Consider the following 15,639-nt stretch of genomic DNA (forward strand, 5'->3'; position numbering starts at 1 on the left):
GAATAAACAACCTATCAATGAGACAAGAAATGCCGCTGTAAAATATTCAGGTAATCAAGTTGTTCAATGTTTGGGGGATAGACTTTATGGGTCCATTTCCACCCTCGTTTGGCAATTTATACATACTTGTGGCAGTAGATTATGTCTCCAAAGGGGTAGAAGCCATAGCTCTACCTACCAGTGATGCCAAGTCAGTGAGAAGTTCCTATACAAGCACATCTTCACGGGATTTGGTATGTCTCAAGCCATCATCAATGGTGAAGGGTCTCACTTCAATTGCAAGGTTTTTTCTGACACTTTGCATAGGTACAGAGTAAAACAAGAGATTGCCACGACATATCATCTGCAAACCAATAGGCAAGCTGAAATTTCCAACAAGGAAATTAAGCATATTTTAGAGAAGGTTGTTAATCCAAACAGTAAGGATTGGTCCTTAATATTGGATGAAGCCTTATGGGCATATTGCACTGCTTACAAAACTCTGTTAGGAATGTCACAATCTAAGCTCGTCTATGGAAAACCATGCCATTTTTCGGTTGAGTTAGAGCACAGGGTAGATTGGGCTGTGAAGCAATTGAACATGGATTTGAAAGCTGCTAGCAATAGAATATTGCTTGAGTTAAATGAGATGGAAGAATTTAGGGTGCAAGTGTATGAGAATGCTAAACTTTATAAGGAGAAGACCAAGCACTAGCATGATAAGAGAATTATGCCACGACGATTTGAACTAGGATGACAGGTGTTGTTATTCAACTCAATGTTGAAATTGTTCCTTGACAAATTGAAATCCCGCTGGTTAGGTCCCTTTAAAGTAGCCAAAGTATACCGTCATGGAGCAATTGATATCAGGGATATACAGACAAGGGGTCATATTTAAAGTCAATGGACAACACTTAAAACACTACTAGGGTGCTTATATGGATCGAGACAAACTATCCATTGACCTTCGAGATGTGTAACCTCAGCATCTCGATACCTTTTTTCATTTTATTTCTGCAATTTTTATGTTTCTCCTAGTTATTAAATTTATCTTTTTTTCAAATTAATAATTTTTTTTTACTTTGTAGTGCAGATGTTATTTAGGAAGAAGTGAGAAGATGAACATAATAGAATGTAGTGCCATGGCAGTGGTTGCGTAGCTCTTGAGAAAGGAGATAGTTAAGAAGGCTAAGTTGTCCCAGTTTTTGAAGGAAGTTGAGAGGTTGGGGCCCATCTGTGGTGGTTAGGCCCAATGGAAATTTCCCCAAAACACTTGGCATCAATTTTTCTATTTCCCTTCAATTCCCATTGCATGCCTATCAAATCAACCACTTCAGGTAATAATTACTACCTATACTGTTGCCTCTACCTTTACCTATGCCCTAATTCCTCACTTCTCCTTATAATTACCCTAACCCTTGTGTCCCTCAAAGCTACTTATTGCCCCTTAAGCAACTGAAAACTTTCCCCTTTTTCCTCTTAATCGGCGATTTTCGTCACCTAAACCTCAACAATGGCTAGAACGCTTACCCCCCAAACAATCATCGTGTCACCGTGACCATTCTTCAATACTGTAGCAAAATAGAAGTACAAAAACAATATATCAAAGAGGTCATTTTTCCTTGAAAAGGGTTTTCTATTCAATGATGAACCTTTCATGGGTTATGATGCTTTTATCTCATCCGTGATGGAAAAGTACAGTTGATAGATATTTTGCCTACACTCTAAGGACGTTTTGAGCAAGCTTGTTCGTGAATTCTATGCTCAAATCACGTCGCCTAACTATGCTTTCTCATCTATGTTAGAAGGGCGTCTGTGTTGTTTGATGAAGATAGCATCAACGCCCAATTTGGGCTCTCAGTCGTACAAGATGAGCACTCTCAGTTTGCTGCAACCATCACCTCGAATGGGTTGAACCAAGTCCTTAAAGACCTTTGGTTGAAGTAACCCAGTGCACTATATGTCGGTAGGACTACTACGCAATTGACAGGGTGTCACTAAAGCCCAGTTGCAGATTCTGGTACCAGTTCTTAAAGATGTTGTTAGTTCCCTCTACCCATAACCCTAGAATATCCAAGGAGCGAATGCTGCTGCTACACTCTATAATGACGGGCCGATGGATTAATGTGGGCAAGATAATCTTCAATGAAGTCCACCATTGTATGCAAAAAAATGCGAGTCTCAACTTCTCGTCACTAGTCACTGCACTTTGCCATCACGCCAATGTCCCAGTCCAGCCCAGCGACGATGTAACCCACAATAAAGGGGAAATGACAAGGGTGATTGTGGCTAAGATATCTAGAGAGGAATTGTCGCGGTAACAACTATATGGCTTAGCATCTACATTATCCAGGCAAACTTTTGTCATGGCAATATCTTCTACCTCCAACAATTTGTTTGAGTAGCAAGTGCTCAACTCCCTCGATTAGTTGCAGAAGCGACTCACTCTCTTTGACACTCAAAAACTTCAAATTACTGCGGACGTGAAAAAGGTACAAGAAAGAATGGCCATTTTCTAGGCGTTTATGGAGAAGTGAGATGCTACCATAAAGAGGTCCCTTCAGAAGAATTTTACTAAGCCCATGCGTATGCTCCCCGATTTCCTAAGGAACTACAGGCATCTATCGAAGAAGAGATGGGCGAAGCAAAGCTAATTGAGGCAAAGCTCGCAAGTACCAAATCCGCTGTTGTAGAAAAAGAACCCAAGCACCTGAGGAAGAAGTTGGCAAGACTGAATCGATCAACATAGTAGCCAATCACGAGGGGACAGAAGAAGCAACCCCTACAACTACACCACTGGAGGACAATACTAAAGCTATCCCACCCACACCAACCAAAGCAATGTCCGTAGAAGACCATAAAATCCACCGCATTATTGGTGAGATCACCAAGTTTGAAAAAGAAGGGGAAGACGTGTTGATCCAAGTGTTGAAAAGGAAGATGCATTTTAAGTATAAGGCACACAAGTCCACCTGTAGACATTGAAGTAACAATAACCAAGCTCCAAGCCAGAGGAGTTCTCTTCCTCTTATTGCGTCATGCATTCATATTTTTCCATGACATTGTATGTGTAAATTCGTTTCGCTACGACATTGCGTTCATGTTACATGTATGTTCATGCATTGAAGACAATGCATCCTTGAGGTTTAGGGGTGTGTTGGTCATTTAGGATGCATTATGTATTTAGTTAAGCATGTTCATTTTACCATGACATTTTAGTGTAGCCAAATTTTTTTTTCCATGACACACGTAATTGCCAATGCAAGGTTAGACTATCATGAATGTATTTTTGCCTATGATGTGACAGAGGATTATGTAAATTTAGCTTATGATAGTTTGCCTAATCGACCCCTAGAAATGAGATGTCCTAAATTCAATTACAATTGGACTGTAGCGAGTTTTTTTTAATAAATTTAGAGATTCTAGAAGCTAAGCTCAGTAAAGCTTCCAGGGCAATACTCAAAAAATTAATAAGTGGTGGAGCTTAAGGAAAACCAAAGAAATGCCATAAGACACTTCAATGCTTAGAATTGTCGAATAAGTCAGCAACATTGTGTTTCCTCCATCATATTGTTGGTTAGAAACGTAAGCTTAGACAAGAGTGTGAAGTAAAGAAAATGAAATTTAGGGCACTCCACTGTAATAGTAAGCTGAGTAGCTAAGAAGGTAGTTGTTTTCTCCATCCATCTTCTAAGTCAAAAGCCTTAGCTTCATCAGTGAGTTCTATTCAAACCATGACATGGTTGACTTACCCATCAATTCAGTGTATACCCCATTGTAATTATCGAGTCAAAGAATCGTGTGACGAGCTGAACCCCCTAATTGGTTTTTCAAAAAATTTTTGAGAAAATCTAAGGCCAAGGTTAAAAAGAAATCTGAGTTTAGGTAAAAGATGAAGTAAGTAAATAAGGAGACACTTGCTATAGTCAAAACGCACACATGAGCACTAAGGAATTTCGCTTTTAGGACAATACTTTTTCCACTAACTTTCCAAAACAAACATATGAAACTTGAACAAATTTTTAGACATAGAAGATTGTTGAGAATTGAAGTATAAAATACTCTCTAAATGGTCTGGCAATACAAAGGTCGTTATGTTTGCCGTGGAAATTTTTGTATTCATGCATACTTCGCTTGAGGGCAACCTATGAATCGGGTTTGGGGGTGTGATAACTCTTGAAAAGAGTTATATTTCATGCCCTTAGACTTAGTTAATTGCCTATAATTAGGTGTTTTTAGTTGCATTTTAGGATATTGCATTGGCATTTTTAAAGCATTCCATTAAAGAGCTTGGGTTACGCTTAATTATTATTACATGTTGCTTTTAACCGCTTGTTAGAGGGATTTGTTTGGCGAATGTTTGGAATGTGCAGGGTGTAGAAAAAAAAGCGAAGGTTAAAGGTTTGCTAGGCCAAACTATGGACAGTTTGCAAACACAAATGTCGTGGCAATGTCGAAAAGATACCTAGTCAGCACTTAACACGTACTGTTCTTGACCCTATATGTTGGAATTATTTTGGTTCATAGTATCATGTTGCAACACCAAAGTTCAATGTTGTGCCACTAGCCTGTTTTCGGAACTACTGGAGTATTCGAAGTGTCGTATCGCGAGACTAGGAATTTAGTGTTGCAACACAACCTTAACCTCTTAAAAGCTCATTTTTTGCGTGTTTGACCCCTTATTCTCCTTTGGCCTATAATAACGTCCCAAATAGCCTCCCTTTTTTTCCTTTTAATGTGTAATCCTAATATACTAACTATGTCACACCCCGAAACATTAAATTTGGAATGAAAATTTTGAGGATTAAATTGAAAAGCTTACAATTGAGCGGCTCTAGTGGAAATAAGAGCAATTGGCGGATTGGTTGGTAAAAGGTTTAATTTCAACCTTAGTTCCATTGAGTTTAAACCAGGAATAATTAAGTGGGAGACATGATGATTATGGATGTGTACACTTGGCTGTTTAGTTTGGGATAGGTAAAGGAAATGCATGAGTAGTATACATAGGAGAGATGTTACTCTCCAATGTGGTTCCTTCAGTTTTTTGTTCTCTCTTCATCTTTTTCATTGGTGTGGTTGAAGGAAAGAAAGATAAAGAGCGGTCTATATGGTGGAAAGAAGCTAATGTTTGTGCATAAGTAATGGATATTTTATCAAGTTGGTAAGCTTATTAACCTTTCTATGTCACAGATTTAAGTAAAGGAAAGAAAGTTAAGGATTTCAGCTATCCATCAATTTTTTCATGTTTTGGATAAAGTTGTGGATAATCATTTTAATGGCTTCTACACGTAAAATTTTGTTGGTTTTTATGACGATGAACTATCTTAGTTGAGTATTTTGAAATAGTTATGTTTTGTAAGCTGGAGAGTTCGGTAGAAATAAAAAAAGCTAAGTATAAGGTTTTGGAATCAACTTCTAGGTGAGTTCCAGAACTCAGGACTTTACAATTATTCATTTATTTTTAGTGTTGTGAAATGGGCATGTTTTGTTAAGTGTTGAGCAAATAATACATTATTCTATGGCTGAATGTTGTGGAATAATGACTTACTCTATAGCTTAATATTGATTTATTGTTAGGTTTGTTGTGTTGGTATGAAAATGCATGAAATGTTGGCGTAATGTGTGTCGTGCATGAACAGTGGTGTTGATAGTATGTCTGTGCATGAAATGCATGTGTATGAATTATGTGGAGTTATGGAAGGTTGCCGAAGTGTGATTGAGATGAAAGATGGAGAAGGGAATACGATATGTGATTTGCTTCCAGTATGGCATCTAAATGAAAATCATGAATGGTGAACGTCCCGACCTTGCGGGGGAACACGTAAGTGTTCGAATTAACAAGGAAGATTTGTGGAAGTTCAGGCAGACTATATCAAAAAATGAATGTTAATGATATGTGGCTTTGCGGAGGTTCAGACAGATTGTATAGAGAAAGGTGTACACCAATATATGAGAGCCCTTTATGGGATGTATGAATGAATGCAAGTCCATGGCCATGACAAGACCCAAGAAGATTTGTAAAGTAATTCGCTTTATGAATTCACCTGGCTTGTCTAGGTGGTAAAACCCAGTAGAGGTCTGCGAGATAAAAATCGCGCATGTGAATCTGTATGTATGTGTTCGCATCTATCTCTCCACAAATATGGGATTCGCTTGATAAGTTGGATAAGATTGAGCTATATCTATTATGCGAGTCCAAATATGAAAGAAACAATCGTCCATCAGGACTATTTCATAAGTATGATTTCGCCATTAGGTGATTGAGTCTTAAGAATCCACCTATATGTTACTTGTTTCTAAGTGGACCACAAATAGGTTATCTGTCATTGCGAGACAAAGGCAGAATATGACGATCCGCCATATTTGTCGACTGGATTGAGATGAGTTGATCTTCTTATTATTTTGTTATGGGGGTCTTCATTATGAATTCGTTAGTATGCTTCGTTAAACATTAATATACAGAGTTACGTCTGAAACAGGAATCTGTGAGGATCGTAATACGATCTGATTCCATTAGGATAAGCTGCTATTAATAGTCAGCAATAAGGTCTATTCACTGAGATTGTCTTATCTGATTATCTGTATATATTGGTGCAAGATGCATTATGGGTATCATCTATGGGTTTTCTTTCATAAGTCTACAAGTAAGAATCTGTAAAAATTTCCTCTCAAGGAAGTAGTTGCATAAGGGTCCGCATAGGCAACTAATGAAGCTAGAGTTCACAAGGATAATTCACCAAGGTCAATTGTTATTAAATTTGTATCTTGGTATTACATCTATTAGTGGAAGCTTTGGGTGTGCAAGACTTGGTATAGTCGAACGTGAAACCTGTTGTTATTAAGTAGTCAGTTGTAGATTGACTATAAACAATTAAAAGGAATTGTTCTCCATGATGCATGAGTAAATAAGTGACGATATTATTGAAGATATTATGGGAAGTACGAGTGAACTAGTTTGTATAATGTATAGGTTACGCCAATGAGATTGGCGAGCTGTTCCCATATAGATAATAAGCATTATAGCGTTGTATAATAAGGTATGAAAACATACTAAGTTCATTAAAACTTGCGTAATTGTTATTATGTATTGCAGGTAATAAAGGAAATTCGATAGTTCGAGGAGGGACTAGGCCAAAATCTATCATGCTCGGATAGACATGCTCCTTGATGTAATATGCATACAGTGAGGTGACCTAGAGGTGGAGCCCTAGGGGTTTAGTCATATCTGTAACTAAGTGCTCAGATTATTATTCCAACACTAAGTAAATAATCAATAGGTTAGAGTTACATTGTGAAATCGTTATACTTTAATTTATAGTGTTATTATTGAAAGAGATTTTTGAGATTGTGAAGTCAATTAGTAACGATGTTATCAATAATATATGTCTTGTATTATTTTGAAAATGTTTATTATAATAAGGGATGTGTTAGTTAAATTTGACTATGGAGTGTTACAAACTATACAAAAAGTTAACTAAACTAGCTAGTGGTACACTGTATAAATTTTATAACACGAGCGCAAATATTCTTCACTAAACTTAAAGTATGACTCCCTGATTCATCTGGATCCCAACTTCATTTTTTATCCAAGTCCTTTAATTTGTCATTCACTTCTATTAGTACTCTACATTCCAATATTTGCTTCTCGCATGTTTTTTCAATGTTGCCCCCAAAATAGTGCTTCAACATTTGCCCGTTAACAATGAATGTTGCACCTCTATTGGTTGTCAGTTCTACTACTCCATGAGGGGACACTTGTTTTACTGTGTATGGTTTTGTCCATATTGATCACAATTTTTCTGGAAATAATTTCAGCCTAGAGTTAAACAATAATACATGTTGCCCTAGTAGAAATGTTCATTTCTTGATCATCTCTTTGTACATTTTTGCATTTTCATAGGCTATGAATAAAAATTCTTCCAACTAATGCAACTGAAATAGGCACACTTCTCTAGCTAAATGGGGGACTAAGTTCAGTTCCTTGATAGCCTAATATGTTTTTTCTCCAACTCAATTGGCAAATGACAGTTCTTTCCGCAGACTAGTCTGTAATGAGACATACCTAATGGAGTTTTCTGTACTGTTCAATATGCCCATAATGCGTCATCCAGTCGTGTACTCCAATCTTTCTGATTTGGGTTCACTGTCTTCTCCAATATCTATTTCACTTCTCGATTTGATACTTCCACCTGCCCATTAGCTTGAGGGTGGTATGTTGTAGTGACCCGATGTTTGACACTATACTTTGCTAAAGCTGCCTCTAACTGCTTGTTGCAAAAGTGTGATCCCTTGTCTATAAAAAGTGCTATGGGGTTCCCAAATTGATAAAAGATGTTCTTACGTAAAAACCAAACTACAACTTTAATTTCATTAGCTGGTAGTGCTATTGCTTCCACCCATTTTGATACATAGTCTACTGCTAGGAGAATATATTGATTGCCAAAATAACTGGGAAATGGGCCCATGAAATCAATGCCCCAGACATCGAAAATTTCTACCTCCAGAATTTTGGTTTGTGGCATTTTGTCCCTTTCTGAAATGCTACCTTGTCACTAACATCTATCACATCATTGTGAAAATTCGTAGGAATCTTTGATCATCGTAGGCCAATAAAATCTTGATAGAAGTATTTTCTATGTTGTTCTTCTTCCTGTAAAATGACCTCTACACGGTGACGTGTGACACCCTAACAATATGTCTTCCATTTCTTCCTCTACCACACACCGTCGGATTATTTGGTCTACACATTGTCGAAATAATTAAGGTTCTTCCTATATGTACTTTTAGACGTCATACATGATTTTTTTTCTTTTTCTTTTTGCCAAGACACATATGGAGGGAAAATAGATAAAAGGGAAATATATGTAATTTTTTTGTAAGAGTATGAACTATGAATAACATTTAGGTTTATATCTGTTATTGTAACACCCTATACCCAGCTTGGTTGCCAAGCCTGAATATAAAGATGTCACACGACCGTCTCATGTCATACTCATAGTAAATTGTCACATTATTAAGAAATCATCCTCTTTCTTAGTGGTCTTATAAATTTTTAGTTAAACATTTATTAATCATCATTAGAACATGTCAAGCATACTTTACATAAAATTATAATAATAACTGAACATACATTAGGACCAGTTAGCAAAATTTCCAAGACAATCACATAGGCATCGATACTAGGACATGGGTATTGATATTTTCCTTGCACGATATCAATATCTTATGTAAAATCAATACCAAATCGGTATTCTATTTATCATCTAAAATTCAAGTCTCAGAAAATATCGATACCTTTACAAAAGTATCGATACCAATTTACGATTTTGGCTTCCTACACATTTTAAATAACAGAGGTATCATTTTTACAACACAAATATCGATACCTCTGCTTCAGACCAAAAAAATAACATTTTTAAGCATATAAGTCATTCCAACTTGTACCAATTTATCATGCTATCATATCATCATCAAATAAACACCAAAATGGTAGTAGTAACAATCTCAAACATCGAAGGTAAGTTCGAGCAATAATCAACATAATATGAAATGAATCTCCTAAACTTGTGAACAAATAGTCTATAAAGGCATCCAAAATGTCATGGAAAATATTAGTAAAAGTATACCACATTGCCTTTATTCCCAAAATATAAACAAATAACAACAATACCTACAAAATCGCGAAAATGGACTTGCTTGGATCACCCCTTGGAACCACACCGCTCACACCGGCACACAACTAATCTGCGATGGTAAAAAAAGGAGTGGGTGAGCTTAACAAGATCAATGAATGCCTAGAACAACTACCATGCAAACAATTCATCAAGCATTAATGAAGCAACCATATAGCACAACCTCAGTGGTTCCAACTCTAGTGTCATAATATACTTACTCGTGTATTATTTACTAGTTCATTTACATGGTAATCATATTCACTTTTAAGCGTATATCACATTACACATATAATCACATAACATTTAAGCATATATCACAATACTCATATAATCACATAACTTTCAAAGATATATCACAATACTCATTTAATCACATAGCATTTAAGCATATATCATAATACTCATATAATCACATAACATTCAAGCATATATCATAATACTTATATAATCACATAACATTTAAGCATATATCACAATACTCAAAAATATGTTTATAGATAAATTGCATACGGTTACATATCATATAAGCACATAACATAATACATACATATTCATAATTTAAGATAATTTAACACTTGAGCTATGAAACATAAAAGTTAGTTCTATAATCATTCATCGGATACACAGATCTCCAACACACCACATAGACTCATAAAGTCAAACATGTCCCAAAAATGAAGCATAAAGCTAACACTCTCCTTATTTCACCTCACATGTCCCGTTGAATGGAGCTTAACTCACATTCCCTTATCCCTCCAGCATGTCCCAGGGCCTCAACACCCAAAATCACTATACATATAGGTGAGTACTCACAATCCTATGGCATGCCAACTATATCCAATGGTTTCAAGATAACAAGGCCAAAATATCCAAAATCAAACACATATCACTCACCGGTTATCCATGCCCTATCACTGCATATTTGTATCTTTAACAAAATATAGTCGCTAACATTTAACAAATACATAACATGTACACATTTGCACTTTCACAATGGTTATCATAACCACATATCACATGTTATAGCATCTTATCTCAATTCACATATTCACATAATTCACAAGATAACATAGGTAAGAGAAAGCTTACACTCGAAATTTAGAGTAAGGTTTTAGCCTACTACTAAATTCCCAATTAACACATTGAATCATGTCCACAAGCAATTATGCCAAACACTCACCAATTACACTTTCGTTTAAAGATCAAACTAGCTTTTCCTTGCCTTTATCACTACGCTTAGAAAGTCCTAACGAATCTGAAGCCTCAACATAATAATTCGCACAAAAATACATTCAAAAATCAGCTAAGGACTCACCACAAGCAAAAAAAAACATAAGCCTAAGCTATGTTCTCATGTAGCCGACACCTTTAACATAACCAACTTGAAATCAAAATATATCGATCTACACTTAATATTTTCACCTAAAACGCCTTTCATTCATCTAATTATTCATCAACGACTAATTCTCAACCTTTAAACTACACAAAACTACTCAATTCATGGTATTGACTTTTTTGACATGTTTTTAGCTATTTTCTGAAAATTCATTAAAACTCAAGAATTCTTTAACGAAACTTCAAAGTAATTGTAGAAAACTTCTAACTACATCAAAACTAATTGAAAAATACTTTGAAACCACGTTTTTACCAAAAATCTCAAAATTCACCATTAATGAGCCAATTTTTGACTTTTATTCAAAATATGTGATTTAATGGCTAAAAACTTAGCTTTAAAGACTAAATAACATTTAAAACTATTTAGGAGTTGAATCATTACATTATATGTTGAAAAACTAAACGTTTGATTGAAAACCCGAAATACTCACAAGCTTGACAATGGAGAAAACTATGGTGTTTTTGGGTGTTTTTCTTAACTTCTATGAAGATTTATAACTTGAGAGATGATAGAAATCAAAAGGAATTAGGATTTAGAATTCAAAATCGATTGGAGGAGTTGAGAGAATTATGGACGACACAAGTATGAGAGGAGAATAAGACTAACGTGAAAATAAAACTATAAATGGGGGTTTTGAGGTTGGATTTTAAAATCTGGTCTAATTGCATTTTAAAAACTCTAAACTTTGGCTCTTTTACAAATTAGTCTTTTGTTCAAAATTAAAGGTATTTAAAACTCATTTTCAGGAATTGATTTAATTTTCTAAAAACCATAATCGAAAACATTACCAATATACCATGTTGCAAAATTATGAACACTCTAAGGCTAAAATTCATAAATTATCCCTAAAACTCCTAAGCCATATTTTTGGGTGTTAAAGTTATCTTTTCTATATATATATATATATATCAAAGAGTTCATGTCTGATATCTTACATCACTTACATGTAGATATATAATAAAATTTTTAAGAATTTTTTTTTATATAAAAGCCAAATATAGAGTTGATTGAAATGACTAGGTTGAGAGAGTATAAGTTACAAAAGTTCTAGGTTCAAATTTAATTATATATATTTAATGATTTTATATGAAAATGACACAAAATAATATTTATTGCTTCGTAGAAATAATGATCTTATAATAATTTTACAATTGAATTGAAATTTGATTAAAGGTTGACATCAATTCAATTAAATTCTTTATAAATAATATAGATGAATGTATAGTATTTATACAAGTAATCTGACATTTATGTCGAATTTATGTAAATAACTCTAAACACTTTCAAATATGATTAAATTTTACTATTAGTCACTGTATTTTGCAAAAGATATGGATTTAGTCCCTACACTATAATTTAGTAATTTTTAGTCCTTGTAGTTTTCAAATTTTAAGATTTCAGTTCTTACCAAATGATAATTGTTAAATTCATTAAGTTAAGTTTTGTTATTTCAAAAATTAGATTCACCAAACATATTATCACATGTGTAATCCCATGTTAGCTTATTATTTCCACATATTGCTCACTAAAGTACGGTTAATAGATTAACAAATGTCATTTGCACCAATATTAAAATTTCAAAATTTGCGACTTACAATAATATAATAGAAAATTATGGACTAAATCTACAATTGTATGTATAGTACATGACTAGTAATTGAATTTAAACAAACAAATTTAATAATTGTTGTTTAGATTATGACTAAAATTTTAAAATTTGAAAAGTGCAGGGACTAAAATTGACCAATTTAAAAAATACAGAGACTAAAATTAATCAAATTAAAGTATAAAAAGTAAATCTATAACTTCTACAAAGTACAAAAACTAATAATAAAACTTAACCTCCAAATATTAATTATGCTAAGAGCAAATAAGAAAAGCCTAGTATCATGTGGTGTGGTCAATCACAAAGGGTAAAAACTAGATAATGTGGCTTCCAACAGTTTAATTTAAATAAATAAAACAAATGAAAACTAGTGAGCAAAACTGACTCGAGAAATGAATCGTGTTATTTGAATTAATTGATTTTTTTAATAAACTCAAAAAAGTAATTCAAGTTTCGAATTTGAGTCGAGTTGAATTTTACAATTCAAATAACTTGAATAATTTGAATAACTCAAATAACAGATTAGTGTAAATACCCCTTTGATCCTTGTCAAATTTGAAAATGAACAAATTAGTCTCTCTCAACAAAAAATTTCAAAATAATTTTAAAAAATTTTAAAATATTAATAAAAATTTCAAAATTTATATTTTTAAAAAAATTATAAAAATGCTAAAGAATATATAAAAGAAAACTAAAAATTTTCTAAAATAATAATTTTCGAGACCTAAATAAGTAAATTAACTATTTAAGTTTATCATACTAAAATATTTTTTCTCTTATTTTAATTTGAAAAAGTTTTCAAATATATATAGTTTCAAATTTATTTGCTCTAACATTGAATTAGTTATATTGTAATAAGACTTTAATTTGACATGTTTAATTTTTTTAGTTTAACTTGCACAATTTTACTGGACTCGACCTGACTCGAATTTCATTTCACTTTACTCGATTAAAAGAGAATCCAAATCAAGTTAAAATTAGAAAACGAGACTCGTCAACTTGATTAATTCGAAACTTTTTCACTCGATTCGATTGAATACTCACTTTAATAAAAACTGCTCCTATGAAAAATCAATAAAAACTTTATTTTACACAAGGGAATACAACACTTCATTACTCGTATCATAATCTTAAACACAATAAAAAAGAAAGACACAAACATACCCCATTCGTTAAAATACAAAAAGTAATATAATAAACACGACTTTCATGTTTTATATTAATTTTATAATTTTATTTAAGATTTTAACACAGATAATTAATTATGGAAATAACTCAATGAGACACCTTAGACCTAAAATGTGATATGTTTCATAGTGACTAAACCCAGCATGAGCAAACAGTTTACTCCATTGCTGTTCGCTTCTTTCTTGGCTATCAAGACAAACCATCATCTCCATGTCAAAAAACAGCTTAGTTTCGGTAGACTGATGCTCATCCAATTCTTGGTTTCCAATTATAATGTCCATAATCACGATTTTCCCTCCATTTTCTTTCTTCCCAATTGCCTCTTTACATCTCTCTAGTATCTTTATACAGTCTTGGTCACTCCAATCATGTAATATCCACTGCAATAAATTAGGTGATCAATAAAATAAGGTTAAATTTTAATTTTCAAGACAAAAAATTAATTAGAGAAAATAAACAAACCTTTAGCATGATCATATCTCCATGGGGAACTCCTTCAAACATGTCTCCACCAAGATACTTCAAATTTTCACATCCTTGCAAGCCATGAACAACATGGGGAAGATCAAATACAGTGAATTCCGTTTGAGGAAAAGCCTTAGCAAGTACCTTGGTTATGGTTCCCGTCCCACCCGCAACATCAACCACTGACTTGAACCCCTCAAAAACTCCTTTGCACTTACTAAGCACCACGCTCGCCGCCAGAAGCCCGTCACTGGCCATCGCATCATTAAAGAAATGATTCATCCTCGGCTCATGCCCGGCATAATCCCACATACTCTCACCGTGAGCTGCGCTGAATGCTGTAGGATGGTCAAGGTTTTGGAACCAAGAACTTAAATATTGCCATGGTTTCAGTAAAACGGGGTCAAGCATTCCGAGTATGAAGGGAGTTGAACTCAAGGGATTGTCCTTCCGGAGAAGATGAGAAACAGGGGTGAGGACATAAGCTTTCTGTTGGTCAGTTGGGTTGGTTTTGGATACAGCAAAGAAGCCAGAATGAATGAGGATGCGCATGAGGCGATGGAGGCAGTGGAGTTTTGAATGATGGATACCAAGAGCCAAAGCTAGGTCTGAAAGATTCATGGCTTGGCCGTGGTTGTGGATGATATCTGGTATTTGTAGTTCGACAGCGCATTTCAGTGACATTGAGCTTATGAATCTGAACGTATGGTTCCAAACATGAGCCTGAGCTTCAAGCAACTCATCAAGATTAATCTCATCTCCTTTTATCAAATCCATTTCTTTTTATCAAGTAATTGGTATTGCTAAACCTCAATGTTTGGATCTCTATTTATAGCGCTCACAAGTCACAGCCATTTTCTATTGACGATTTAGGCAGGTTATTATTATTATTATTTATTTAAATTAAAGCATAGAGACCCACTAGTAGATTATAATGCAACATTTAAAAAGTATAATTTGACTAATTTTATATATAATTAATGGTATTTTATGCATAGATTCAAGTAACTTAATTCTACATTAAAAAATTATCTCTATTTTTTTTAAGAAATAAGAAATGGATGCCATTAAAATTGAAAATTAAATACGTCCTACTCTCCTACATCCATCAGTTGGTGGAGCAAATCCTAAATAATGCTAAAGTTGTACCCTACCCTGTTCTTAAGGGATTTAAATCGTTTCGTCCTAAAAGGAACAAAGAAACAACCTAAAAGAAGCAAACCCTAAAAATTGACTACATCCTACTTTTTAGAATAAAAAAACCAGCAATTTCTCCTCTTAAAATCCACTCTTTCATCTACCACCATCATTCCACTTTGGAATGATCTGTA

The 15,639-nt window shown here is 34.1% G+C and overlaps 1 protein-coding gene across 1 annotated transcript; it reads right to left on the reverse strand.

Moving 5' to 3' along the window:
- Nucleotides 1-13,754: 13,754 nt before the first annotated feature.
- On the reverse strand, nucleotides 13,755-15,174 carry LOC107954722 (trans-resveratrol di-O-methyltransferase). Its single transcript, XM_016890368.2, has 2 exons — nucleotides 14,306-15,174; nucleotides 13,755-14,223 (listed from the first exon to the last, which is right to left on the reverse strand). The coding sequence occupies exons 1-2, from the start codon at nucleotides 15,083-15,085 to the stop codon at nucleotides 13,918-13,920; spliced, it is 1,086 nt and encodes a 361-aa protein (XP_016745857.1). The 5' UTR covers nucleotides 15,086-15,174; the 3' UTR covers nucleotides 13,755-13,917.
- Between the last annotated feature and the right edge of the window lie 465 nt (nucleotides 15,175-15,639).

The sequence above is a fragment of the Gossypium hirsutum genome, chromosome D07 (genome assembly GCF_007990345.1).
Source record: "Gossypium hirsutum isolate 1008001.06 chromosome D07, Gossypium_hirsutum_v2.1, whole genome shotgun sequence".
Taxonomy (NCBI): Eukaryota; Viridiplantae; Streptophyta; class Magnoliopsida; order Malvales; family Malvaceae; genus Gossypium; species Gossypium hirsutum.